At 54.3% G+C, this 25,086-nt stretch overlaps 12 protein-coding genes across 12 annotated transcripts; 7 read left to right on the forward strand and 5 right to left on the reverse strand.

Annotated features, from left to right (window-relative positions):
* Nucleotides 1-170: 170 nt before the first annotated feature.
* HMPREF1541_03591 (uncharacterized protein) lies at nucleotides 171-2,105 on the reverse strand (the record flags this gene model as incomplete). Its single annotated transcript, XM_008717942.1, has 5 exons — nucleotides 171-569; nucleotides 620-1,170; nucleotides 1,248-1,266; nucleotides 1,395-1,539; nucleotides 1,597-2,105. 5 exons carry the CDS (start codon nucleotides 2,103-2,105, stop codon nucleotides 171-173), a joined length of 1,623 nt encoding a protein of 540 aa, XP_008716164.1.
* Nucleotides 2,106-2,389: 284 nt separating this feature from the next.
* Nucleotides 2,390-3,926, forward strand: HMPREF1541_03592 (uncharacterized protein; the record flags this gene model as incomplete). The annotated part of the gene is made up of 3 exons (XM_008717943.1): nucleotides 2,390-2,469; nucleotides 2,531-2,829; nucleotides 2,887-3,926. 3 exons carry the CDS (start codon nucleotides 2,390-2,392, stop codon nucleotides 3,924-3,926), a joined length of 1,419 nt encoding a protein of 472 aa, XP_008716165.1.
* A 450-nt stretch (nucleotides 3,927-4,376) lies between these two features.
* HMPREF1541_03593 (uncharacterized protein) lies at nucleotides 4,377-5,983 on the forward strand (the record flags this gene model as incomplete). Its single annotated transcript, XM_008717944.1, has 3 exons — nucleotides 4,377-5,356; nucleotides 5,410-5,608; nucleotides 5,690-5,983. 3 exons carry the CDS (start codon nucleotides 4,377-4,379, stop codon nucleotides 5,981-5,983), a joined length of 1,473 nt encoding a protein of 490 aa, XP_008716166.1.
* A 191-nt stretch (nucleotides 5,984-6,174) lies between these two features.
* HMPREF1541_03594 (uncharacterized protein) lies at nucleotides 6,175-6,603 on the reverse strand (the record flags this gene model as incomplete). The annotated part of the gene is made up of 1 exon (XM_008717945.1): nucleotides 6,175-6,603. One exon carries the CDS (start codon nucleotides 6,601-6,603, stop codon nucleotides 6,175-6,177), a length of 429 nt encoding a protein of 142 aa, XP_008716167.1.
* A 3,274-nt stretch (nucleotides 6,604-9,877) lies between these two features.
* Nucleotides 9,878-10,903, forward strand: HMPREF1541_03595 (uncharacterized protein; the record flags this gene model as incomplete). The annotated part of the gene is made up of 1 exon (XM_008717946.1): nucleotides 9,878-10,903. One exon carries the CDS (start codon nucleotides 9,878-9,880, stop codon nucleotides 10,901-10,903), a length of 1,026 nt encoding a protein of 341 aa, XP_008716168.1.
* A 323-nt stretch (nucleotides 10,904-11,226) lies between these two features.
* On the reverse strand, nucleotides 11,227-12,411 carry HMPREF1541_03596 (uncharacterized protein; the record flags this gene model as incomplete). The annotated part of the gene is made up of 1 exon (XM_008717947.1): nucleotides 11,227-12,411. One exon carries the CDS (start codon nucleotides 12,409-12,411, stop codon nucleotides 11,227-11,229), a length of 1,185 nt encoding a protein of 394 aa, XP_008716169.1.
* A 1,047-nt stretch (nucleotides 12,412-13,458) lies between these two features.
* HMPREF1541_03597 (uncharacterized protein) lies at nucleotides 13,459-14,100 on the forward strand (the record flags this gene model as incomplete). Its single annotated transcript, XM_008717948.1, has 2 exons — nucleotides 13,459-13,519; nucleotides 13,580-14,100. 2 exons carry the CDS (start codon nucleotides 13,459-13,461, stop codon nucleotides 14,098-14,100), a joined length of 582 nt encoding a protein of 193 aa, XP_008716170.1.
* Nucleotides 14,101-14,597: 497 nt separating this feature from the next.
* HMPREF1541_03598 (uncharacterized protein) lies at nucleotides 14,598-15,819 on the reverse strand (the record flags this gene model as incomplete). Its single annotated transcript, XM_008717949.1, has 2 exons — nucleotides 14,598-15,554; nucleotides 15,613-15,819. 2 exons carry the CDS (start codon nucleotides 15,817-15,819, stop codon nucleotides 14,598-14,600), a joined length of 1,164 nt encoding a protein of 387 aa, XP_008716171.1.
* Nucleotides 15,820-16,599: 780 nt separating this feature from the next.
* HMPREF1541_03599 (acyl-CoA thioesterase II) lies at nucleotides 16,600-17,652 on the forward strand (the record flags this gene model as incomplete). The annotated part of the gene is made up of 1 exon (XM_008717950.1): nucleotides 16,600-17,652. The coding sequence occupies one exon, from the start codon at nucleotides 16,600-16,602 to the stop codon at nucleotides 17,650-17,652; it is 1,053 nt and encodes a 350-aa protein (XP_008716172.1).
* A 563-nt stretch (nucleotides 17,653-18,215) lies between these two features.
* HMPREF1541_03600 (uncharacterized protein) lies at nucleotides 18,216-18,775 on the forward strand (the record flags this gene model as incomplete). The annotated part of the gene is made up of 2 exons (XM_008717951.1): nucleotides 18,216-18,473; nucleotides 18,533-18,775. The coding sequence occupies 2 exons, from the start codon at nucleotides 18,216-18,218 to the stop codon at nucleotides 18,773-18,775; spliced, it is 501 nt and encodes a 166-aa protein (XP_008716173.1).
* Nucleotides 18,776-20,236: 1,461 nt separating this feature from the next.
* Nucleotides 20,237-22,147, reverse strand: HMPREF1541_03601 (uncharacterized protein; the record flags this gene model as incomplete). The annotated part of the gene is made up of 1 exon (XM_008717952.1): nucleotides 20,237-22,147. The coding sequence occupies one exon, from the start codon at nucleotides 22,145-22,147 to the stop codon at nucleotides 20,237-20,239; it is 1,911 nt and encodes a 636-aa protein (XP_008716174.1).
* Nucleotides 22,148-23,542: 1,395 nt separating this feature from the next.
* HMPREF1541_03602 (uncharacterized protein) lies at nucleotides 23,543-24,649 on the forward strand (the record flags this gene model as incomplete). The annotated part of the gene is made up of 4 exons (XM_008717953.1): nucleotides 23,543-23,635; nucleotides 23,685-23,743; nucleotides 23,796-24,573; nucleotides 24,623-24,649. 4 exons carry the CDS (start codon nucleotides 23,543-23,545, stop codon nucleotides 24,647-24,649), a joined length of 957 nt encoding a protein of 318 aa, XP_008716175.1.
* Nucleotides 24,650-25,086: the final 437 nt, after the last annotated feature.

The following is a 25,086-nucleotide window of genomic DNA, read 5'->3' on the forward strand; positions in this document are numbered from 1 at the left end:
TGAATGCTTTCCTCTACGGGCTCTGTATTGGATTATGCGTGCTGCGGTAGGCTTATGGCTAGGTCAGCCATTTCCGAATATCGGTTGCACGGGTATCTCTGCCACGTGTGGCTTGCTAGAATTGTCTGACGGTCATCTATGACAGCATGGAACATCTATCATGCGGCGTTCTAGGGCCTGCCCATGGCTTTCTCAATCTCTTTGAGTGCCGCGAGGACCTTCTCATCGTTGTTTCGCCTGCCGATGACTTGCAAACTCACCGGAGCGTCCTTATACTTCTCAGGTGTGTACATGTCGTAGCAGAACTTGTCCTTCTCGTTCTTCGGAGTGTAGCTCTCATCCTTGGGATCTTTGCTGGGATCGACAACGGTGACAGGAAAGACGGCTCCGGGGTAATCGAGGAGATTCCAATGAGCTGTATAGCCCCAGTAGCGAGATTGGTCGTGAGGCGTTGCTGCGCCGAATGAAGGTGGACAGAGAATGACATCGATTTCGTGCCCGTCTTGCGCGCCAGTCTCGGTCCAGGCTTGTGCGTAGAAGCGTCTGTATAGGTCTCGCTCATTCGTGCGCTTTGGGTTGTTAGAAGATGTACTGTGACGTGCTTGGGTATGAGGCTTACCGCAAAGAGCTCAGTGACTGTCATGTGTTTCACAGCGGGCTGTTCCTCGATGATAAACTTGGTCAATGGAAGAATCGGCTCTCCTGCATCTTTTAGTAGCCCCATTACTTCCGCACCGCCGTCTGGCCAGTATAGAGAAGCCGTGAGGTCCCAGGCATAGTCATGCTTGAGCTTCTCGCAATCCCAATCCACAATTTCCATACCAGCGGCCTTGCAAGCTGCAGCAACCTCTCTCATGGCGCGGATCATGGGAGGATGGGGCTTCACTACACCGTCCCACCACTGTACACCGATCTTCAATGGTCGATCGAACTTGTGGGGAGCCCATTCTCGGAGATTCAGCGAGGGGTCCAGGAGCCACGGTTTGGCGGCCAGTGCTGTCTCAACGAAGAGTTCCAGAGCTTCGCGGTCCACTGTCATGGGACCAAGCGTGCTTAATATGGTTTCCTTGCCAGCCATGTGTAATGATGCCCCAGCGTTGGGAAGGCGTTTGCAACTTGGTTTGAAGCCATAAATACCGCAGTGCGCGCTGGGGCAACGTATGGAGCCACCTTTGCAGCTCCTAGTCAGTAAATCCATTCAAAGAGCTGCGTTTAAAAGCAAGCTATGAGGTCGCTAGTGGACTTACCTATATCTCCACCAACACCCTACGTCTGTTAGTACGTGCTGCTATTGTCAAGGTAGATAATAAAAGCCCCATACTGTGTCTAGCTTTCGTCGAGAGCCCAGCTCATCTTTGGGCCTATTTCGACAGATACATGCTGGAGAGACTTACAAGGATACTGCCACGCATGCCAATCAAAGCTGACTCACCGCCACTGCTTCCTCCACAGGTCAGATTCCGGTTGTATGGATTCAGGGTACGCCCGTAGATGTTGTTATTGGTCTCGAGATGCATGATGGTTTGAGGCTGCGTCGTCCTGGACCACGTCAGAATCGAGACTCTACACCTTGTCAACAGTCATCATCGAGCTAACCTGACGTAGAAGACGCAGCCAGCATCCCACAGGATGTCGTATAGATGGTTCGAGCCGTGCTTCTGTTCAATCCAAGCGACGTAAGAAGCATTTGTGACGATGTTGTCACCCTTCATGCCATGGTGCTCCTTGGTGGAAATGGGCAGGCCGAAGAATGCTCCTTTAGGCTCAGGCAGCGAGTCGAGGTACTTGGCCCGCTCGAGTGCCTGGTCCCACATCAACTCAGTCAGGCAGTTGACACTGGCTTGAGCAACGGCAGCGCGGCGTAGAAAGGCCCTTGTAACCTCCTCGACCGAGATATCTCTGCTGCGTAGCTTGGCGAGAAGCTGCTTGACCGTGTATCCTTCTGTGATCTCGATCTCCCTTGCGGTCAGGAGCTCTTTTGGCACGCTCTGAGAGTTAAGAGGAAAGCTTGCTGGCAGGGCTGCCAGTGGTGGCTCAACCTTTGCCAGCGAAGCATCACGCTTACTCCTGACTGGCGCGACCTTGTCTTCCCAGGTCTGGACCATTGTTGCAGTGTTCGTCGCAAACAATGCTGTCCGTTCTGGCTCTCCTCTTGTGTCGATACAAATAAAGGATATCGGATATTAGTACCAGGTACCTAGAGTATACTTATCGGCGGCTATATCGGCTCCGAGAGCGGGGGCCCCTATCAACAGCCCATCGCCGCCTATGAATAGGCCTTATAAGGAGAACTCCGCCAGCCTCGGCTTCAGCGGAGCCACATCAACAAATCTCATCTCCAATTTGACCTATCCCTTTCGCGTTCAGCACCGCTTCTGCACGTGCAGCCATGGCCACTGCTCGGCCTGAGGTCCGACGGAGGCAGGGTTCCAAGCATGATAAGACAGGCTGCCTGACCTGCCGCTTCCGGTGAGTCGTAGCGGGTATCATCTCCGCCAAAGGACTGCAATTAACAGACCGCGTTCCACAGACGGAAAAAATGCACGCAGAACACGTTTCCCGTCTGCGGCACATGCGCACGCTTAAACCTGGAGTGTGTTCGTCAGCCGGTTCGCAGTATCGTTCCAGCGACTGGCGCTCAGGCTACCCCGACGTCACCAGATGAACCACAGCGACTTCAGCTAAGCCTACCTGTCGCACCCTCATCCCCAAGCTGGGATGGGCCCACCAGGGATGCCGGTGCCCAGCGGCGACACGCTATGAGGTACTACATCACTGTCCTTACACAGCATGTCACAGTCAGCGAACAGTACAACTCCTTCCTGTCCGGTGAGACACCTTCCCTGCCCTGTAGACCCGGGTGGGCGCTGACAAGACCATATCCAGCATTTCTACCCATGGCGATGGAATCAAAAGCCCTGGCAGACTCACTCGTGGCCTGGGCCTCTAGCCATCTCGCATTGACTGACCAGTCTTATGAACTTCTCTCGTTGGAATCTCACTCTTCAGCCGTTCGGGCGCTATCATCCTCACTGGTTACTCACAACGACGACTTGGCACTGCACGAGACCAATGCTTCTGCATGCCTGGCCCTTCTAATATCCGAAGTCTGTCAAGGCGACCGCCAGATCTGGTACAGCCACCTGCTTGGGGCCAAGAGCATTATTGAGTCTGCCCGGTCCGGAGACCTGAGAGGCGTTGACGCCTTCAAGCTCACTTCCGAGGGCCAGTGGGTACTTCGGAACTTCGCTTACCACGACGTTCTCGCCAGTGTCACCCTGAGCCAACCTCCGCTGCTCGACGGCAGCTATTTGGAGGGCATCACCAACGTGGTGGATAGTTGCGTCGGTGTAGCTTCTGGTATCCTCAAGATCATCGCGGATATCTGTGCCTTGGACCACAGGCTCAGATCCGAAGGTCTTGATCACCATGATGGAAGGACGTCCTTCATTCAACTCGAAACTCAACTGCGTGACTGGGAATTTCCGCCCGATACCACCCAAAACCTGGCTGCAGTGGGCCAAGCATACCGTTGTGCTGCACAGATCGTGCTATACCGAGCCTGGAGGCAGCTGCTCCCCGAGGAACTCGATCAATCACCTGGACATGACGAAACTTCTCGGCAGATTGGGGTGGATGAAGCAGTTACAGTCCTGCTGGAGTCGATTGCAAACATCCCGCAACAATCCATCGCTGAAGGACCGCTGGTATTTCCCCTCTTTCTCGCTGGAGGAGAGACCATGGCGCCCGCGCAGCAGCAGATCATTCGCACAAGGCTGCAGGCTTCGTTCGAATTCCGACGCTTCCAGAATATCTCTCGCGCCCTAGAGATTCTCGAGACATTATGGGAGCGAAGGAAGACTGACAGCAATCTTGACTGGAAAGATGTCCTGGCCGAGTCAGGCGGAGGCTTGATCCTTACCTGAAACTGGTGAAAGTTACATGGCGTTGCGAAGCCATACAGGCAAGACCTGGTTCAGTATAGCTGGGCTTCCTCCGATAACACCACGATTATATCGGCACTCATAACACGCCTGCTCCGCCCTTGTCAACACCTACGCATGTTATGTCCCTGGAAGGACGATGTCTCCATTCTATGATTGGGCGGAACGACAGCGGAGATGGGCGTGCAGACACGACATCCCACGCCTTGTGTCTTCTTAAGACAGGATACGCCCGACACGCCAATTCCGCCCAGCCCCGCCAATCACTGCCTGATAACAACGGCACCGAGGGTAACTTTGACAAAAGAGAACGTTCAACCCCTCCGAGCTCTATTCATCCACGGGTCTCGAGGCGCCTTTAATAGCACCACAACCTTAGCCGACGTCGCCTCGTTCGCTGCTTCACCACTAATTCCGACACCACCCTCCAAGATGTCGTCCACTACGACGTCTCCGCCCACCAAGACCCTCAATGCATACGAGCCCGCCATGCTCGCCGACCCACCACCACCCACCTCCGCGGTGCTACACCGCTCCCTCAAAGTCCCACCCCTGCAAGTCGTCTCCGCGACCGCCCGCTCCGTCACCTTCTCCAGCGGCGCCACCATGCTCGACACGACCTGCGGCGCGGCCGTCTCCTGTATCGGCTACGGCAACACGCGCGTGCGCGACGCCATGGTCGCGCAGCTCGACCGCTTCGCCTACACCAACAGCATGTTCTTCGGCACGCCCATTGGCGAGGAGCTCGCGGCCGAGTTGATCCGCGGCACAGAGGGGAAGATGGCCCGGGCGCTCGTGTTGAGCTCGGGGAGCGAGGCGATGGAGGCGGCGATGAAGATGGCGAGGCAGTATTTCGTTGAGGTGGGCCAGGGGGAGAAGAGGGTGCGGTTCATTGCGCGGGAGGGGAGTTATCATGGGACGACGCTGGGGGCGTTGTCCATGAGTGGACATGTGGGGAGGCGGGCGCTGTTTGAGGGGACGGGCATGCTGTGTGGCGCTGTGGGGAGGGTGGCGCCGTGTTATGCGTACAGGGGGTTGAGGGATGGGGAGACGGAGGCGCAGTACGTGCAGAGGCTGGCGGAGGAGCTGGACGCGAAGTTTCGGGAGTTGGGGCCCGAGACGGTGTGCGCGTTTGTGGCTGAGCCGGTGGTGGGTGCGACGTTGGGCGCCGTGCCAGCTGTGCCCGGGTATTTCGCGGCCATGAAGAAGGTCTGCGACAAGTACGGCGCGCTGCTCATCCTGGACGAGGTCATGTCCGGTATGGGTCGTTGTGGAACGTTACATGAGTGGATGCAAGAGGGCGTCGTGCCTGATATTCAGACCATGGCCAAAGGTCTCGGTGGGGGATACGCACCCATCTCGGCCATCATGATCAATCACCGCGTGGCCGATGCACTGAAAGCAGGGACTGGGTAAGTCATGTCCATTCATCAACTTCATCCGCCATCTTTCTGACGTGACGCAGCGCCTTTGCCCACGGCCACACCTACCAAGGCCACCCCGTTTCCTGCGCCGCCGCCCTCGAAGTCCAACGTATCATCCGCGAAGACAACCTCGTAGCCAACGCACGCCATCTCGGCATGCTACTCGGCGATCTTCTCCATCAGGCGCTCGACTCACATCCTTACGTCGGCGACATCCGCGGCAAAGGCCTGTTCTGGGCTGTAAGTCCCCCACCTTCCCCTCTCGCTTCCTTCCACTTCCTATCGCATCAATCAGTCACACTGACATTCAAACCGCAACAGCTCGAATTCGTCGCCGACAAATCCACCAAAGAGCCCTTTCCCCGTCCCAAAAACGTGGCTAACGCTGTGCACCTGGTGGGGCTGCACAACTTCGGCATCAGTCTGTATCCCGGCAATGGCAGCAAGGACGGCGTGCTGGGCGACCATGTCTTGATCTGTCCGGCGTATAACAGCACGGAGGAGGAGATCAGGGGGATGGTGCAGAGAGTGAGGGATACGGTTTATGCAACGTTCAGCGAGTTGGAGAGGGAGGGGTCGGCTTTGAGGTTGGGACAGCCTGCTTCGAAGCTTTGATTCCTGCAGCTTGACTAGGATAAACGTGTAACTTGAGAATGGGAGAGGGTATGAAAGGGGCGATTGCGGTGAGGTCAATGAGCGTACATATATGAAGGGATACGCAATGAAGTGCAATGTTAACGACTAAGCCCTTTTGCCGTCATAACGGCCGCTACCCCTCTGAGTAACAATTGGGGGCAGAGTAGCTGCTAGGTGCGGGTCGGAGGGATGTGGATCCACCAGCGATCGAATGCCGTCAGATACCTGCCACCGAAGCGTGTGATGTCCTTCAGCGTGAGTTCCGCACTCTGCTGCGGCAGCGCGTCAAATGTCTGTTCCACGTTCTGCATATACGTGATGTTGAGCAGACGTTTGGGGTCTTTTATGACCTTCCAGGAGAAGATCTCTCGCGTGAGTGGCTCGAATTCTATGCACTGTGGTTGGACCGAGCTTAGTATTAGGACGATGAGAGCATGTGGGATACGAACGATGATAGCTTGTGAAGATTTCCCATCTTGCACTGGGGCCTTCAGCAGCCAGTGGGTCTTGTACCTAACTTGAAAACTGCGTTTCCGATCCAAAAGCAAGTTGTACAGCTCTGGAGTGCGAGGCCACTTTGTGGGATCAAGATTCGCCATGTTGGAGAGGAGGTCGTCGATGAGGTGCTGGTTAAGCTCGCCAGCTAGGCAACGATCGAGCGGCAGTATCTCCTCTTCGGTGCCTCCATGCCAGCCTTCCGTGTCGACCAGGGTTAGTACTTGAAGTCTCGGCAGCTGCGAGGGGAAGAAGTCGAAAGCGCATGGCTTCGAGACAGAGAAGTGGCTGAGCCGGAGCTTCCGTACGTGTGGCAGGTAGGTAGTCCGTAGTCGCTGCAAGGCTTGGGCACGAGTGGCGTGATTGGGTTTGCGCGGCTGAGGTTCGACCACTGTGAGTGCCAGGGTTTCGAGGAGAGAGTATCGAGTAACGTGTGATAGCCAATGGCACGTAAGCAGAAGATTGAAATCCCCCGTGATCACCGGATGACTGCCAGTATCGTGCCAGGTGAGGGTACGATCATTGTCGTACACCAGATGCAGGTCACCTAGGTGGTGCTTGCATATTGACTCTAGGATCTCGGTGGGAAGAGAGAGGAGGTTAGTTTCCATCCGCTCATATTGATCAAGGATGGGTCTGGAAGACTCTGCCTTTCTTGCGGGGCCTGGCGAAGCAGATGACATACAAAGAGCATCGGAAGTTGAGTTGAGCGTGCACTCATGTTTAAATAGATGGCCTGGTCATGGTCGTGTTCGTTCTCGCTCTCGCTCAACGAAATAGTGGGGAGTAGATACTTGCTGTAGGTAAGATGGCTCGAACCACAGGGTCTGCCATGCTGCCGATTGGGTCCTTGGGGTGCCAAGAAACAGAACTTCTTGAGGCTGTGACTCCTCGCGAGGCTAACCCCCTGAATCAATGACAAAGGCTGCGGACAGAGCTTGACACCAAGGTTGATACAGAGGATGGTGCGGCTCAATCCGGAGGTGTTGAGATGCAAGGCTGAGCTTTTGGCTCGACTTAGCACCCCACCAGGAATGGACTGTTGACAGGCTTTAGTAGTATGTTGCCGGCATGGGATATACTCCTGAACGCATGGCTATCATGTCCCAGCCTCAGTGTATTATGGCACTGTCACTCGCCGGTTCTACCCGGATGGTGACTGCCAAAATAATGGCAGTGGTGAAATTCACCAGACAGGAGCAAGCAGTATGGTAGTTGCGAGTCATGCCTTCACCTTCACTTCACGTAGGCTGTTAATTCTATGTCGCAACCCTTCAGTTACAAAGAGACACATCTCTCGCTACGCTCGCTTCTTTTCACCTATGCCAAACCTGCTGGCCAATTCAAACCTCCACATCAGCAACGCATCCGCTAGCCGTTCTCTTTACTATTCGATATCGCTTCAAAGCCATGTGGCGATCGTTGATCGTCCCGATTGTTGGCTTCGACCTCGTTGTCAATGCGGCTAGTGGAAGCTCTCCAGTTGTTCAGCGCGATGTAGAAAATGCTAAGGAATGCCCAACTTGCCATGGTAAGCGCTCTCTAATATTGTGTAGCGTCATCGAGACATTACTGACGCTTACAGGTTCGCAACGGGGCGACTGGACTGGATCTCTCAGCTCCAAGTCAGTAACCACCAGCGGTAGCGTCATCAGCTCGATCATCACGGAACCCAAAACGACTGTGACCACCATCGCCACGGTCTCCAATTATGTGGCGAGCTCGTGCATCGAATGCAACCCATCCGCTACCAGCGAGGCTACGGCTGCCTCTAATAGCTCATTTGCATCCTCTCTCGACGGCACGAGCACTAGCCCTGGCACTTCTACGGTTCCCACCCAGGGGACTGTATCTCAGGGGACGACTGCGAATGGATCAGATGGCACAAGCACAAGTATTCAGTTCAGCGGCATTTCATCAAGCTCTAATTCAAACTCGCCATCAGGATCTGGCCCGCTTAGTTTCTCAGATTTGACTTCTGCTACATCTAGCCGGTCGTTGACCTCGGATTCACAGGGCTCGGCTCAAACCTCTTCTAGTCAAGCTGCCGAATCGCAGTCTACCGCATCATCCGAGACTCGTCAGTCTGAATCGAGCACTGGCGCAGTCGTGCCCACCACAACAACACCTCAGACCCATTCTCAGTCTCAGTCTCAGCCTTCAGAGGTTTCGGTCGGCAGCGGATCGACCTCAACTACTCCTTCGAACAGTCTTTCTACCTCTCAGACTACTTCTACGGCCAGAACTACGGCTTCCTTTAGTTCGACTTCGGTGGCTATCTCTGGCAGTACTTCTAACTCTGAGGGACCATCTATCCCGCAGACTACCACCAGCTCCAAAAATGCTTCCACTACTGAGACTGCTTCGAGTCTTGATGCGACTTCCAGCATTAGTTTTACCACGAGCTCAAGTGGCAGTTCCAGTGCTAACAGCACAACCACTACTCTCACCGACTCCAATTCCACCGAGACTTCTTCGGTTGCCTCGCCTCTTGCACCTTCAGATACGGATGCCGCTACCTTGGAACCTTCGGAGATTGTCGAGACCTCTACAAGTTCAAGCTTTGGATCTGATACTACACTGGTAACCGTCATCATTACGACTCATACCATCAGCCGAACGAGTGGGCAGTCGTCAATCTCAATCAGCGCTGCTACTATCACGCCGAGGCCCACTGTCTCTCAGCAGACAATCAGCTGTGGCTATGGCGTGTTGCCCTGGTGTACTTCGAATGTGGCTCTTCCCAGCAGCTATGGTTGCCTATGTCCCTACTGTTGGATGAATCCTGCCATCTGTGAAGACAGCAAACCAACTGATACAAAATACTGCTCGACATTAGCTTGGATTTGCAGAGTCACCACGGACTCTTCCGGTTCATTGGTTCACTCACTTCCTCCAGGCACGGAATGGTCTGCGGCATCGTCGACCTCGCAGACCTTACCATGGTGGGATCATATATCGATGCTTCATGCAACTGATGATGGCGCGCATACTTCGGACGCACACTTCAACGCAACTCTTGAAACCAGCACAAAAGTCGGCTCGGATCATCGTACCACACTATTACCTTACAGAGCTTGGAAGTGTGTTGCCGGTGATGTGTGCTACCCTCCCCACTTCAACTTCGGCTGCCTCTTTCCCAATCCTTTGCCTTGTGCTGGAGGTATTGCATCGATTCTCGGGATTTGGCCACGTCCGAAGATTCCATTCCCACCTCCTATCGGACCTCCCGAGCTCAACTACCAGCTGGAACCAATGACTCTTACTGGCGACAGCAATGGAAACGAGCCTACTCAGAGTGGATCTGCATCAACGTCAACATCTTCCTCGAGCTCATGTTCCACCGGAACCTATTCAACATGCTCGACCGCCTGCTCAATGATCACGATCTTATCTCAGATATATGAAGAGGATTGCACTTCCACTTGCTACACGACGAGTGGATGCTCGGATTCAAACTCGGCTACTAGAAGTACCAATGCCTGCACCTACTCGCCGTACTGGAACGACCCGGCTATCGAATCTTCGCTCAGCTCTTTGTTGGCACAATTTCCGTTTACTTTCCCTGAGGCTGTCAATATTACGACCACTTCCACTCGTACAACCGGCAACATTCTGAGTAGTACCTCTCGTTCTCAAAGCACATCTACCTCCAAAAGTTCATCTACCTTCAAAAGTACTGGTATATCTACTGCTAAGAGTTCATCGACTTCGAAGACTACGAGTAGTCAAGCGAGTGCGTCCAAGACCTCGACGGAGCTTGATGTACCTCCCAAGGCAACGCCTACCCTCTTGTTGGCAGCCAAACGGAAAAGATGTCATAATGAGGGCCCTGAGGAGAATTACATTCCTCCGTTTCCGTACAAAAGACGTGATACAGTCTTCTGTGCTGCTGATCAAACTCCTAAAAGCGGCTTCGGTCTTTTCAAATGGGATGCGATTGATACAGAAAAGTTGAAGCAGGTTTGTGAATCTTTGGTCAATCGCAAGATCGTCCTTAAATACGAAGCCTTCTACCTGCATAGTGACAGATACGGATTTGATAATGGCGAATGCTATAAACGGAAGGGCAAGGGTCTTGCCGATGGGAACAACCTACGAGTTCTGTTCAGAGTAACAAAAGACAAGCGTGGTTGCTCAGGTGAAGGAACTTCCGATAGCTGCAGGCTCAGCGATGATCCTTACTGCGAGAAAGACTTCTCGTTCGCGGACTACGGGGTTGACAAATGCGTCCAGAATTTCCAGAAGCTGAACAAGTGCAAGGGAAACACGTGGGACGACAAGTCTGAATACGACACTGCGGGTGGAACTTACTACTACGACTGCGTCAGCTGGACTGTTGTGGCTATGAACGCTGTCAGAACGCCTCCTGACACGGATGATCCCTTGCCAGAGGATCCTTGAGAGCGCCAATGCCTTGCGATGGTAACACCAAGTCACTGGTGAGGGAAGGTCAGCTGGGATAGGTCTCACAGCTAGAGCTAGTATTAGCTCGGCACGCCTCCACCAGACATAGGCTAGATAACAAGCAGATTAAACCATGGCAGCCTCGTGAACATCTCTTAGAAGCGCTTTCTGCGTTCATAGGCGGCGTTCTGGATCCATCCATCAAGTTGCTTCATGTCACCTTGTTCCACAGCAAGCTTGCAACCCTCACAACCACACATACACGCACCTGAGGGGTTTTGCTGTATAGTAGCTGGAACAAGACCCTCCCTGCTCGTGCGTCACACGCCCAACCCAGCCAACCACGCCTGCACCCTCGCAAAGACGACCGCGCTGTTCCGCTCCATGAACAGAAAGTGCGAGTTCCCGTGGATGCCTTCGGCGGCCAGGTCCAGAAACTCAACGGGCACGCCGGCCTCGCGCAGGAACAGTACCGTGCAATAGTCGTACACTGAATGGTAGCCGGCCTCGCTCGTGACGAGCAGGACGTCCACGTGTGCGAGGTTCGCGAGCGTGCGCTTCTGCGCTGGCAGGACGCACTCGCTCCGCCCTTCCCTGTCGGGCTGCAGCGTGCGGTTTTCAACCAGTAGCTCAGCTGTGTCCGTGACGGGCGGGTCGTACGCCATCTTCGTCTGCGTGATTCCCCAGGGACGCACGATGCCGGGTCCCGTGCTGCCGAAGCCTTGGTTGATGAAGGGCGGGCCCTGGGGTTCTACGGCGATGATGGCTCGGACTGTGCCGGGCCGTTCGTCCGCGATGGCCCAGCCGTGAGCGCCGCCTTGACTGTGAGTCAGGATCACGACGGGTTGGCCGATGTGGTCGAGCAGCGCGGCGCCGGCGGTGCGGGCGAGGGCTTCGCTCTTGGTCTGGTTGAGCAGACTCGGGACTTGGGCTGCGAGGAAGGTCTCAAAGGCCGGGTCACCGGCGAGACCGGTGCCGGGCCATTGAGTGTGCAGGTAGGCCTGCGGCCAGGATTGGTTGGGGAAAGACTGAGTGGCGGTCCACAAGCGTGAGGCGTAGGCGCCGGCGACAACACTCTGAGACACGTCGGTGTCGTTGAACGGTGGCGGGAGGAGTGGAGAGCGCCCGCGTTCAGGTTGGTCGGCGATGTAGACCTCGTAGCCCGCGCTGAGGAACAGCTGTGCCCACCCTAAGCGACCGTCTGGTGTGGAGATCCACGAAGTGCCGGTTTGGCCCAGACCAGTCCAGAGGATGATGGGGGTTGCGTGTGTGACGGCGATTGGGGTGAGGCGCTCGACATAGATCTGCTCGGTGTAGACGAAGCCAGTGCCAGTGGTGGGAGTGCTGACGTTGACAGTTCGACCTCCCACGTGAAAGGTGGAGCGGGTGTGAGAGATGAGAGTTTGGTCGGTTTCGCCTGTATTGCCACTGCAGGCTGAAACCGCGACGACCAGACTCAGGACAAGAAGATGTAGCGGCTTGGAGGAGTACCCTAGCATCATCATCATTGTCCCGGGATGCTTCTTACTCCTCGAAGCTCGTTTCAATAATTGCAGGGCGATGTCCTAAGAGAGATGTTCTTGTCCTGGGACACACCGAGGAGTATAAGTTCCGCAATCAAGCTCAAATGAACGCTTAAAGTGGTTGCCACATCACGGCCTGCCTGTGCACAAACAGTTGCCTAGCTTCGGCGCCTGAAGAGTTAGAACCAAGAACACCTGTAGAACGACTGCTTACGAGTGTTTAGGATATGAAGTGCTTAAGCTCCTCGGTCGCTCGGGATCACCCCGATCGCTCGTGATTCCTCCGTGGGAATGACCTAGATGATGTACCAGGTTCGGACAACGATCGCTGTGCGGGGAAGTTGCGGGGCGTGAGGCAGAGGCACCTACTAGGTCACAGATGCATCCGACTTTTCGCCGTGCACGACTTTGTGTCGACCGGTTCTCTCCATGTCACGGGGCTTAGAATGAGCAGTGCATCGAGCTCTTGTTACAGGGAGACGGAGACTGGGTGAGGTCAACGAGGTAGGCGTCCTTGTGCGACTGCCTGACACATTCCCGAGCGACTTGGCAGGCAACCAGGTTTGCCTTGTCAGCAGTATCCAATCGGCATGGGTGGTAACTCTTGACATGAAGAGATCCCATGTTGTTTCAAAGCTTGCAGTGTCGTGACTCTATTTCTTTTCAGCTTTAGAGAATGCAGCGTTCCGTGGGACGGTCTGCCGCGCGAGACACGTGGCGGGCCCATGGGCAAGCGACCGAAGCTCAATCAAAGAACTCATCAGCTCGATGTAGCAAGCCAACAAGTTGAAGTTGGAAGAGTGGTCCAACCGTACTGTCCCGGCTAAAATATTCGTGGCTGGATGGCGATCAAGTGTCGTCCCTGCAGGGTGTTCAAATCTTGGTGGTTGTCGCCTCCCAAGTCTGAAACCTGTTTCCGAGTTGGCGCCTGCGATCTATCACAGCGCGACGAGCCAACGTTATCAGTAGTTGATAACACGGCCGAACAACGCTTATCTTTACTTCCACGGTTATTCTCGCATGTTCAATATGGACGAAGCCAAGCTTGGACGGACATGGGCTTTGTGGTCTCCACCAGGGAGGGATGAAGGTAGGCTCTACATACGCCTCGGATTGATGGAAAACCAGGAAGCTGAATCGAAGATCACAGTCCGCTCACCATGTCCCGCCCTCAACACCTTGGCCAATCACAGCATCATCCCTTTCGATGGCCGCAGCATCAGTAGGGAGGCTATCATCCATGCCCTGACCCGCCCAGACACCTTCCACCTTTCGCCAAAGATGGCAACCCTCTTCGCAGCAGGAGCCCTGAAAGCGAACCCAGCGCCCAATGCAACCACATTTGATCTCGACATGGTAGACAAACACGGCTTCATCGAACACGATGTCTCGCTCTCCAGAGACGATATCGCTCTTAGCAGTAACTCCACGTTCTCGCATGACCGCTTTAGGGAGACGTATGGCTTCTGGGCAGGTGGCAGAGGTGAGGAGGCTGTGGTGACATACGATGAGGCTAGCAAGGCCAGGTATGCCCGTGTCATCCAATCGCAGAAACGCCATGTGGAAGTGGGCAAGAAGGTGGTGTACGGAATCAAAGAGGCGATCTTGAGTTATGGCGAGAGTGCACTCTTCTTCAACGTCTTGGGAAAGGACGGGAAGGTTCAATTGTAGCACCTGAAGATCTTCTTCCGTAAGTGTCATTCGTGGACGGTGGTGGCCTTCCTAACATCAGACAGAAGAGGAACGGATGCCATATCGTGAGGGCTGGACACCACCCACAGAAGTCATCACGCAAAGAGACATGAACCGAGCCATGTTTGGCATGATAAAGGCTCATCCTCATAAGCTTGCTGAGTTGGTACTCGTTGTCGAAGGAACAGCCACAGCAGTCGTTTCGAGCCTTGCGGAGCTGTTGAAGAAGTGTGTTGGCGCAAGAGCAGCTTGATCGACTCGCTTTTGAACCCCGGGGCCTCGCATGAGCTTCTCCAGGGATTGAATGTATCAAGACGATAATGATCAAACGACAGCGTCCCTGGCCTGGCGTCCTTACTCAAATACCGGGATTGACTCTCACTCGGCATTTCCGGTCGCAAGGTCTAAGCAGACTTGTGGCCCACTCCAGTGCTTCACTTGAGTGGTGCGGGATCGGAACAGTAAACAACGATGATTCAGCGCGGACACAGAACCACTGGGATTTTGAAGGTCGTTTCGCCCAAGCTTGACCTTCGCGCGTTCTTGTCTAAACCATTCCCAACACCGTAGAGCAGCAATTTGAGTTCAAGCTCGTACTGGACGCTCAGGCCTGGAATACGGATCGTTGGCACCACTGCTGTGTAAGGTAGGCTCAGCTCAACAGTGGCTGTGGCAGAGCATTGCTGGTATCCTGTCCGACTCTCGATGCGATCGTCGGTAGAGCGACCGTAAAATGGCGGGACTGCCGTACGAGTCACCTGCGTGATAGTAGAGCATCGGCTCAGACTATTCGAGCCGCGTCGACTTCGTTTCTCGGGCGCGACGCTGCTTATCGATCGTGTGATGTGCCACTTGGCTGTGACGGAGCACTCGGCGCCTCGCGTCTGCAGGCTTTGCACAAGCGCTGACGCAGGGCGTGTGGAGAGGAGGTTGACGGTGATTGGAATGCTCAGTAGGCGTGTTGAAGTCGTAGCAGATTTGTTGTGACTGATACTCCCCAATGACTTGTCGAGTCGAATATGGAGTTGGTCTTCTTCACCCAGTGACTTCGAGCTAGAGGTTCCAATTTCCAACAGGCGTTTGGGTCTGGAAACGCAAAACGATGGCAGCTGATGGGCGTGCAGAGGTAGCACCGTGAGTTCTCCGGGGCCAGGGACATGTACAGCACCAGCAATCGTATGGCCACTGCCGGAACTCGTTGTGAATGAGGCTTCGAACCAATAGTCCACATCTGCTCGACCTTTTACCACGTGTCGATTACCCAAAGCACTGTCCTTGGTGATTTCCGATGTAACGTCTATGGTCAAAGACGGTGCAACGGTTGTGTCGACATCGAATGTGATATCCGCCTGTTGTCGACTTGTGAGCGGGCTCTTTCGCGAGGTGGCGGGATAGAAGTCTGTCCAGGAGATCTTCTTCTCAAGCGATAGGATCTATTGCAAGGTCAGCTGGCTTTAGACCGGGACTGATGATGAAGTCAAGGTGTTTTACCTTAGTCACTGATATGTGGCCGCCGGTCTGGCTTCTGAGGCGCCCGTGCAGAGAGAGACGAACGCCATCAAAGTGTACAGGTCGGAAGAGATCTTGCTCGAGGAAGAGCGCGCATTCGAGCGTTTTCTGTTTCTGTGGCTGCTCTGTCAGGTGGTCGTCCGCGAGCAGCTGCTCCGAGATACGAAGCACTCTCAGTGAAACATCCATGGGCTACTTGCAAGCTGTGAACGAACTGATGTACAGGTATCGGTGTCACATAGAGTAGTATTGGCATAGCTGTAGCCATGAAACCAGCAGCCTGCAGGCCGGCGTTGCCATCAAAAGTTTCGGAAATGATTCACAGCCACCTAGGATCTGGTGAAGACTCTTATCACAGCGGGATGACCCCGGTGCGGCGCGCCGACTTCACGCTCCCCGTGGGGACTGTTGTCCGGAATTGCCGTTTTCGGATCCCGATAATCCGCCAGAGGCTCGGGACCATCGGCTTGGGCCAACAAGTTAACGAAAAACATGCAAGACAAGACTTTGCTGTTCAAGCATCCTAACTCAATGAGGCTGTGGGGGCTATAGGTCGCTAATGATACGGTGTTGGGGTTGTCGTGGGGGTCAGCGCCACAGCTTCGAGAGTCTCCGACGTTCGGAGCGAAAGTCCGAACACATGATGCATCCGACCTGCTGGACACCTTCGGACACTTGGGGGTCAAAACGCTGCTGTAGACACTGGCTGGTCCCAAGTGCAAGGACTCAAGGTGAGTCTCAGGATCAAGTTGTCTCCATTCTCACCTGGTTGTGGCCATTGACGAAGCGGAGAGCGCCAAGGATTGGAGGCAGTGAAATGCGAGCCTCGGCAGAAATTCAGCCTTGGCGAAAGCTCCCGCTTTCTGGTCTTACCGTCGTATGGCATGTACTAGTATCTCGTGGAGTGTCACTTATGATGAGAAGAGACGTTGGTTCTCAGGCATGGTGGAAAAGACCACACGTCTTCCGATGGCCCCAACCACGTCCAAATCTCTGATAGAACAAGCTGTCAGCGTCACATCCTCGGCTTCTGTTCGACCGGAACGGTTCACAAATACTTATCCACTATGGCTACCACCTACAGCTCGTGGCATATACGGAGGTACATTCATCTCCCAAAGCCTAAGCGCAGCTCAGTCAACTGTGCCTGCCGACTTCACAGCCCACTCGATCCAGAGTCAGTTTGTTCGTGCCGGGACCTACGATAAGCCCCTGGTTTACGACGTCGACCGGGTAAGCGACGGTAGGAGCTTCGCTGTGCGCTCTGTCAAAATCTTGCAGAAGGGTCAAGTCGTGTTCGTTGCTATTGTCGGATTGACACGAGCATCAGACCAAACAAGCCGGGCAATTGCGCACGCTGAGCCAATGCCTCCTAATGTTCCACGGCCGTCAGATGAGATATCCGAGCTTGAGTCGGCACTTGATCCGCGGCCAACTCACCACAGAGGTGCCTATGTGACCAAGAGAGTAGGCATAACTAAGTCAACCGGGTCACTCCCCGAACGGCGCATACACCAATGGTTCAAGTCTCGCCACCCGCTCTCATCGTTCAGTGGGCTCCAGGTGCAGCAAGCCGCGTTGGCGTACATGTGCGACAACTACCTGATTCAAGCTGCGCCGCATGTTAATCGTTTCTTTGATTTTGTGCGGCCGCCGCAGAGTGAAGCCGATATAGGAGGAAGGGATCTGGCTTTCGGGTCGCGGTCGCACGATACCATGCCGGCGTCCGATCGTGAGAAAGCGGAAAAGGAAGGCAGGCCGCGTATCGGCATGATGGTGAGCCTAAGCCACACCATGTACTTCCACCACCCGAAGCATGTAAAAGTGGATCAATGGATGCTGTCCGAGGTAGGTAGTTACTGGACCGGCGATGGAAGGGGACTCGCAACGCAGAAGATCTGGTCGAGTGACGGCGTCCTGCTTGCCAGTTCCTACCAGGAAGGTGTGATCAGACTAGCTGAGGATGATCGGGACATTGAGATCGGTCGACTCGAGAACAAGACCAGCAACAGCAAGCTTTGACCAATGATGGTGTTAACGGCAGCATTTTCGCATATAGCACCTCTCGAGCTTGGTGGCCATGTGAGAATCACATCAGTCGTTGGTGGGCATCATGCATGCTGACTATGGCACAAACGTGCGACCCATCAACCGCCCTGGGAGTCTCGTTCCGGTCAGCATCCCTGGAAATATCAGGACATCCATCGAGTGTGGACCATATCTTTAGCCTCAGTCTCTTAAGCCGGGATCGAGCGGCCACGAGATCTGTAGCAACGGCTGAGTAGGCATGGTCCTGTCAGGAATGGCGTCCTCGTCAACAGGACGGGGTCGAAGCTGAAACAAAAACACTGACAGGGGCTCATGGTTGATAGATGAAGTGGTCTGCTGTACTCAAGCCATAGAACCAGAGTAAAGCAGTAGCAGGTGCCAAATGGAGGAGGACAACATCTGAGGAGATAGCATAGCTTGGCAAGTGGTTATCTCCGGAGTTCTTTTTCGACGACAATTTGACCACTCCCCGCAACTGGACACCAATCTGACCCGGCGACGTTCACTGACGCTTCCTCCCGGCCACAATCAACGCCATGTCCGACGAACAGATGGAGGTCGACACCTCCGCCGAGAACGGCACGTCCTCACCCACCGACAACAAGAAGTCTTCGTCTTCTGAGGCTCGGACGCAGCAGAACGCCGTCGCCGTGCGCAGTATTGAGGGCTGGATCGTGATCGCAACAAACATACACGAAGAAGCGAGCGAAGAAGACATCACGGACCTTTTTGCAGAATACGGTGACATCAAGAATTTGCATCTGAACCTCGACCGCAGAACAGGATACGTCAAGGTACGCGCCTTCACGGCCTCTTCATTGTCAATGCCCAAATGCTAACGATACATCCGCAGGGATATGTCCTGATTGAGTATCCGACACAAGTCGAAGCCCGCGCTGCTATCAAGGCCCTCAATGGCACAAAGTTCCTTGACCAGACCATCGAAGTCGACTATGCATTCGTGCGCTCCCCACCGAAGCAAGACAAGGCTCGCGCTGGTGGTAGACGGGGTGGTAGAGATCGCAGCCGCAGCCGCAGCCGCGATCGGGACCGGCCAAGAGACGATGACAAGGGCGAAGATGCAATGAAGGACTAAGTGCGCGGCCAGTAGGATAGAAGGTGCAAAAGTTCACATCCCAGGAAAGCTGGTCACCCGCGGTAGGGTGCATTGAGACCGGTCTGCGTCATTCGGGTTCATCCACGAGTCGTGGCGCCCGGAGCCAGACCAGATGGCTCTAACGATCGCCCTTACGATCTAGCCATGCCGACCCAGAAGTCGGTACAATGAGAACACAAGCCACAGGTAAGCTTCGGCCACACACCCTGCGTTAATCTGGTACGAGAGCTGATACTTCATCTAGAATGCTCCCATGACAACTATTGCACCGTGATGCCCCCGCACTTCAGCCGTATCCTTCACCCGCTCCTGGAGGCACTGCGCCCGGCTCTGCCACACCTCAGCCTACCACGAACTGCTTTCAGCATCGCGCGCAGGCAGAGTAAGTACGTGGCATGTACTGATCCCCCAGCCAGCAGGGCTGTGATGGTCGAGCACATCGAAGTGGTCAGTGAACGGCGCCCAAGACTTATGAACGCGAGTATTTATGGCCAGCACATGCCCACGCCAACTTACAAGTTACGTGCACACGATGAGCACACAAGAGAGTATTCGAGGCATGATGCAACAATTACTTCTCTCACAGGAGCGATGATGATTCAGCACAACTCCACCACTCTCTCATAGACGATCCCACGGCATCCAGATAATATCCAGGTACGATCAGAGAGGGCATATAGGGCATTATGATTTTCTCCCCTTTTTTTTTTTTTTTTTTTTTGGGCTTTCGCTGGCCAGTATTTTCCACTCTCAAATAAAATATAGCCCCAGTCAGACTCGATAATCCCAGCGCGACAAGGCATCATCCCCTTCTGGGCGACACCGTTTTCGTACCGCACGAGACTTTCCTTGTAGCGATTCCCCCCTTGGGCTATGTAGAGGTGCGAATCTCGTGTGCTTCCCTTTCGCATACGGCATCATGAACACATCTCTCAGTGGCAAAGAGGGGGAAGGGGACCGAAGGAACACTCTTCTTACCCCTGTCCAGCGCACGTCTAAATTGGGCGACGACTCATGTTGGGGAGGGACGGGAGGCGGTAGTTGTCCAGTGTGAGAGTATGTAGCCTCGTAATGATCCTGGATTCGCCTGGAGGGAGTGATGTTCGTTTTCAGAGCTGTATGAATGTTCGCTGCTACCAGCATTTGCTAAAAAGGTAGATGCTCTAGAAAAAGCATCTGCTAAGTGTTTTAATGCACCATCTCTTGATCAAAAGGGGTAAATCAGTCAGTCCAGGCCGTGGAGGGCCGCACGTTGTGGAGTTCGATCATGTTGAATGATCAAATAGAATGAGCTGAGCTGCATGGCCAGTTGTGAGGACGGATTCGAACACATCATGCTCGAAACGCAGCATTGCCATAACAAGCTCGATAAGCGGCCAGAAAATGATACTCCAAGAACGCCAACCACCCTGAGCGCCGATGTTGGGACTTTTTGGCGACTCACGCCCACACGTCTGAGTCACTAGGGAACGTTGGAGGGCTCTGCCGAGCCATGCGCGCGGCGGCAGCCTTCTTCGTGTTTGCATCGGCTTCTTGGCAGTAGATGATTTTGCTTTCGTCGACTTCGAGGCTCGTAACGTCCAAGTGTTGGTTCCTGAAGCGACAGCGGCCATGTTCGATATGATGGGTTGGACCCAGGACCCTCGAACGGCAGTGATGTCCGTGAGGGCAGCCAAAGTCGACGCAATCGTTGCCCAGCCGACATGGAGAATCGCGAGCCTTGTGCATGAGCACCAGCAGCTCTTGAGGGGTGATAGGGCTGTGATCGAAGTTGCATCCATTTGCAGGGCATTCACCACGCAGCTGGTGGTTGTTGCAAAGAGGTTGCCGCTTAATGCGGGCGTGAAAGACTTTGTGATCGGCTGCAGAAATTTCGGGCAACGGCGGATCGATCCGTTGTTCATGTCGGTTTCTCAGAATGTCGTTCCTGAGTGGGACCATAGGATTCCAAGGCACGCTGGGAGCAGGCGGCAAAGCAATCTGCGGAGGCGAACTTTGCCTAGGCGGGCTGGCGGCAACCCGCCGACGAGTGCGTTTGGTAGTGAGCTTCCCCGGCGAGGTACGTGAAGAAGAATTTGACTGTTGACGTCCATGCCCACCGGAGAAAGGCCCTGAAGTAAGAGTCGGAGAAGACACGAAGTTCTCGAAGGGTTCAGTGCACGGGCGGTTGGTTGGTAGTCTATCAGGCAGTTTGCTCAGATGATTTTCGACTTCCCAGTCTTGCTGGCGTGAGGGAGAGTCTGTGGAACGCTCGTGGCTAAGAGCTGATGAACGAGAAGAAGCTGGATCAGAAGATGCTTTGATGGGCGGCCTCACTTGCTCCGCATTGGAAGGGTAAGCAGATGGGAAAGAGGTGAGTGAGCTTGACGGCAATGACTTCTGCTGAATGCTGACACCGTGGGCCTCGGCTGATATGGGTTCGGACTCGGCAATGTTCACAAGGTCTGACATTGCTGGTCGTGGTCGGTCTCGGACGTTAGCAACAACGTGACCAAGTGGTTGGACAGGATGTAGTTCAGAGGTGTTGTCACCCGCGAAAGGAATGAGAGGCACGTCGTGCATGGATGTAAGCTTCGCCGAATAGAATGGGAGCAGATACTCTGGTGGGAAGCCGCCTCCCGGCTTGACGAGGGAGGTCTTGAGCTTGGTATACTCATCATCGGCGTACTCAGCTAGGACTGAGTAATACTCGGAGCTGGGCCCGAGTGCCAGGATGGCGTGTTGACAGTGGCAATTCTCTAGATGTAACTCGTAGGTCTGCTCGACCTTGGACTGTACCGCTTGGGTATTGCAATCGACAACGGAAATCAAAGGCTGACTGGACAGACACTTGAGAAACATTCGCAGCTGATCCGGTTCGTCAATGGCGTCCGCGGCTATCAGTTCAAGGGCGAGTTTGTCGATATCAAGAAAGACATACACAGTGACTGCAATAGTTCGGGGTAGATCATTCTTGTGATGCAGGTTGGCATGCAGACGAATGTCTTGAGCAAGTGACCTAGCTGCTTCGACAGCTCCGTCATTACCCGCGTGCAAAAGTCGGTTCCGAAAGCAGAGGCCGTTGCCGTCAATTATAGCAATCAGGTACGGTTTGGCAGTCTGGCGCTCCTCTGCTTTCCGAGCACGCTTCATCCACTGCTCTCGGCCGGCAGATTGGTCTTCGAGATCAGCATGGAGACTCCGATTCTCCTCTTCGATCTTGGTGAGTCGATCCAAAAGTTCTGGTATGCCTTTGGCAAGATACTGCTGGGCGGTGGTCAGCGTCCGGACCAGGTTTGGAGCGCTAGGAGTGTCAATGAGGTTCCCAGGCGACCGAGAGCGCGCCGCTCTGTCGCCTGAGGGCGGTGGCATGTTGGACGTCTGAAAGGAGAAATGACTAAGTTATAGCCGAAGCACCCATGCGTCTCTACAGACGAGATGTCGCTTCACCGATCCTTAATCATGGCAATACACCCAAATGCGCGAAGCAGGATCACACGAACTTGTTGGTCGGACTACTTGTCTGTTGGATGTAGCCGTCGTCTCCGCGTATGCATATGTTTGCATGGGAACTGACAGCCATGAATATTTGAGGATTGCAAGGGGATGTTGAAGTGAAGTGGGCCGCGTTGGGAAGTGACAAGTCACTTTGGCTAGTCTCAGAGGGGTTTAGCTTAAACGCGACGCGCGAGTGCCGCCAACTTTGTCTTGTCTACCATTCCCTCGTCGACGTCTTTGACCTCTTTTCCTCATTGCGATGCTCAATAGCGGCCGCTCATTACGCTCTTGATGGTCGCGATTGGGATGCTGTTCTGTCGTGGTTTGCTTGACGTCTGCTAGATCACCAAAGTCGGTGAACCAAAAGCCTGTTAACTCAGGGGCGCCTACTTTCCTGGACTCTTTGTCTGAGGTTAAAAGGATCGAGATCACGAGGCGTTGGGTCAGCTTGACAGGTTTTCTCTCGGCCACAAGACGAGGCCATAGTCGAGAGACCCATTGCGAAGCGATTGTTGACGTCCTAAGTCCCGTCCTGCGTGCTGTCGGTTGAATGATGTCCTCATCCCATCCATGTTACGTTGGGGATATTGCAATCCAGCCTGCGGGAGCATTTCTGCAACGGGTCGATAGCTTCGATTGCGATATAAAAGGCGGCTCATTAGCCCGAATCGTTGTTGGAGCAACGCATATATACTGCGGTCAAGCATGAGCCGTCCGAGCTTAGTATGTATTTTGTCCGCCTCTGCCACATGGCTTCAGCAGTCCTCGCCGCTTTGCTAGAACTCGTTGACAGACACCGATAATGAGTCAACCAGAAATAGGAGCCCCAGGGCTTCAGAAACCTGGAGTCTGGGGAGAGGGGTGCCAAGTCAGTCATACAGCGCGGCAGAAAGGTGGTCTGTAATTGGGATTCATATATGGTGCATCTTCCGCTCACCCATGCACAAAATTTTAAGTCCGGATAGCCGTTGCCGTGGCGGCGATGAACAAGAACCACTTCTAGGGAGGGTGGAGAAACCGTGGCGGAGTTGCGCGTGGCGATTGGGTCCACGGCGTGCGGCAATTAATTGATCCTGGCCGCGCCGGAGTGAGCTCCGACTTTTTATCTCGCGCCCAGCTTTCTCTGACCCTGCTCCCTTTCTTTTAGCGACGACGACTCTTTGTGTTCTTCATCAGCGTTCGTTTGACAGTCTCATAGATCTGTTCTTCGTCCTAAACCAGACCACCTCTCTCCCACTCTCTACTCATCGCCGCGATACATCCTTCGCAATGGCTGCCGCAGCTAAGAATGTCGCCGATAGCATCTCGGCTCAGGCCAGCGAGCCCAAGAAGCTCTCTGGTCTTGCCCTCTACTCCAGATTCGTAAGCGCATCCATCTTGAAGCTATATTGCCGTTACTGACTCTACCCAGGCCTTCGCTGGCGCTGTCTGCTGTTCCGTCACCCACGGTGGCCTCACTCCCGTCGATGTGTAAGCTTCCTCTCAAGTCCGCCCGCGTGCCGTTATCTGACAAGGCTTCCAGCGTCAAGACCAGAATCCAGCTTGACCCCAAGACATACAACACAGGCATGATCGGCTCATTCCGCAAGGTCATCCAGAATGAGGGTGCTGGTGCTCTTCTGACCGGTGTCGGTCCTACCTTTGCCGGCTACTTCCTGCAGGGTGCCTTCAAGTTTGGAGGTTACGAGTTCTTCAAGCAGCAGTCCATCAACATGATCGGTTACGAGTCTGCCAGCAACAACCGCACCGCCGTTTACCTTGCCTCCGCTGCCTGCGCCGAGTTCTTCGCCGATATTGCCCTCTGCCCTCTCGAGGCTACCCGTATCCGTCTCGTCTCCGAGCCTACCTTCGCCAGCGGTCTCGTCTCTGGCTTCAGCAAGATTGCTTCGCAAGAGGGTATTGGTGCGTTCTACAGTGGTTTCGGTCCTATCCTCTTCAAACAGGTTCCCTACACAATGGCCAAGTTCGTCGTCTACGAGAAGGTTGCCGAAGCTATCTACCAGCGTGTGGATAAGAGCAAGACATCCGACGGCATGCAGACTGTCATCAACTTGGGCTCCGGTTTGATCGCTGGTTTCGCTGCCGCCATCATCTCCCAGCCCGCCGACACCATGCTCTCCAAGATCAACAAGACCAAGGGCCTGCCCGGAGAGGGTACCACCTCCAGACTCATCAAGATCGCCCAGGAGCTTGGTCTCCGTGGCTCCTTCAGCGGCATCGGTGCTCGTTTGTTCATGGTTGGTACTCTGACTGCTGGTCAGTTCGCCATCTATGGTGACATCAAGAAGGCCATCGGCGCTGTAAGTCTACCCACAAACCCTCTGCAATGCACAGCTAACAAACATCCAGGTTGGTGGCGTCGAGATCTCCAAATAAGCGCATCGAATCACCATGACACCCAGAACAGCATTTCGAAGTGATTGAACATTGCATAAAGTGGGAGTATCTCAATCACCGGACCCGGCATACTCTACGCATTCTCGGCATATAACGCACGTCGCATCTGATTCTGCAGATGCGTGGATTCTAGTGGGAATGCTGCTAGACAGATTCTGCTCCCGCCTCGGTCGAGCAGGTAGAGCTACTACTTAGATTTAGACATCGATTTCAGCCAGACTTGCCTTGGGCTTCAGGAACGGAAACCAGAAGCCAGGAGGCAGCCTTGTACAAAAAAGTATTGACGTCGACATGGAAGGTTTTCTTTTAGGTAGAGCGGAGGAAGTTCAGCGAATGTCACGACTTTCCTCAGATTCATTCTCTGAAGACTTTTGCCCCAAGTCCATGTGACGTAAATTCACTGCCTGCCCGTATTT

Source organism: Cyphellophora europaea (genome assembly GCF_000365145.1).
Source record: "Cyphellophora europaea CBS 101466 unplaced genomic scaffold supercont1.3, whole genome shotgun sequence".
Classification (NCBI taxonomy): domain Eukaryota; kingdom Fungi; phylum Ascomycota; class Eurotiomycetes; order Chaetothyriales; family Cyphellophoraceae; genus Cyphellophora; species Cyphellophora europaea.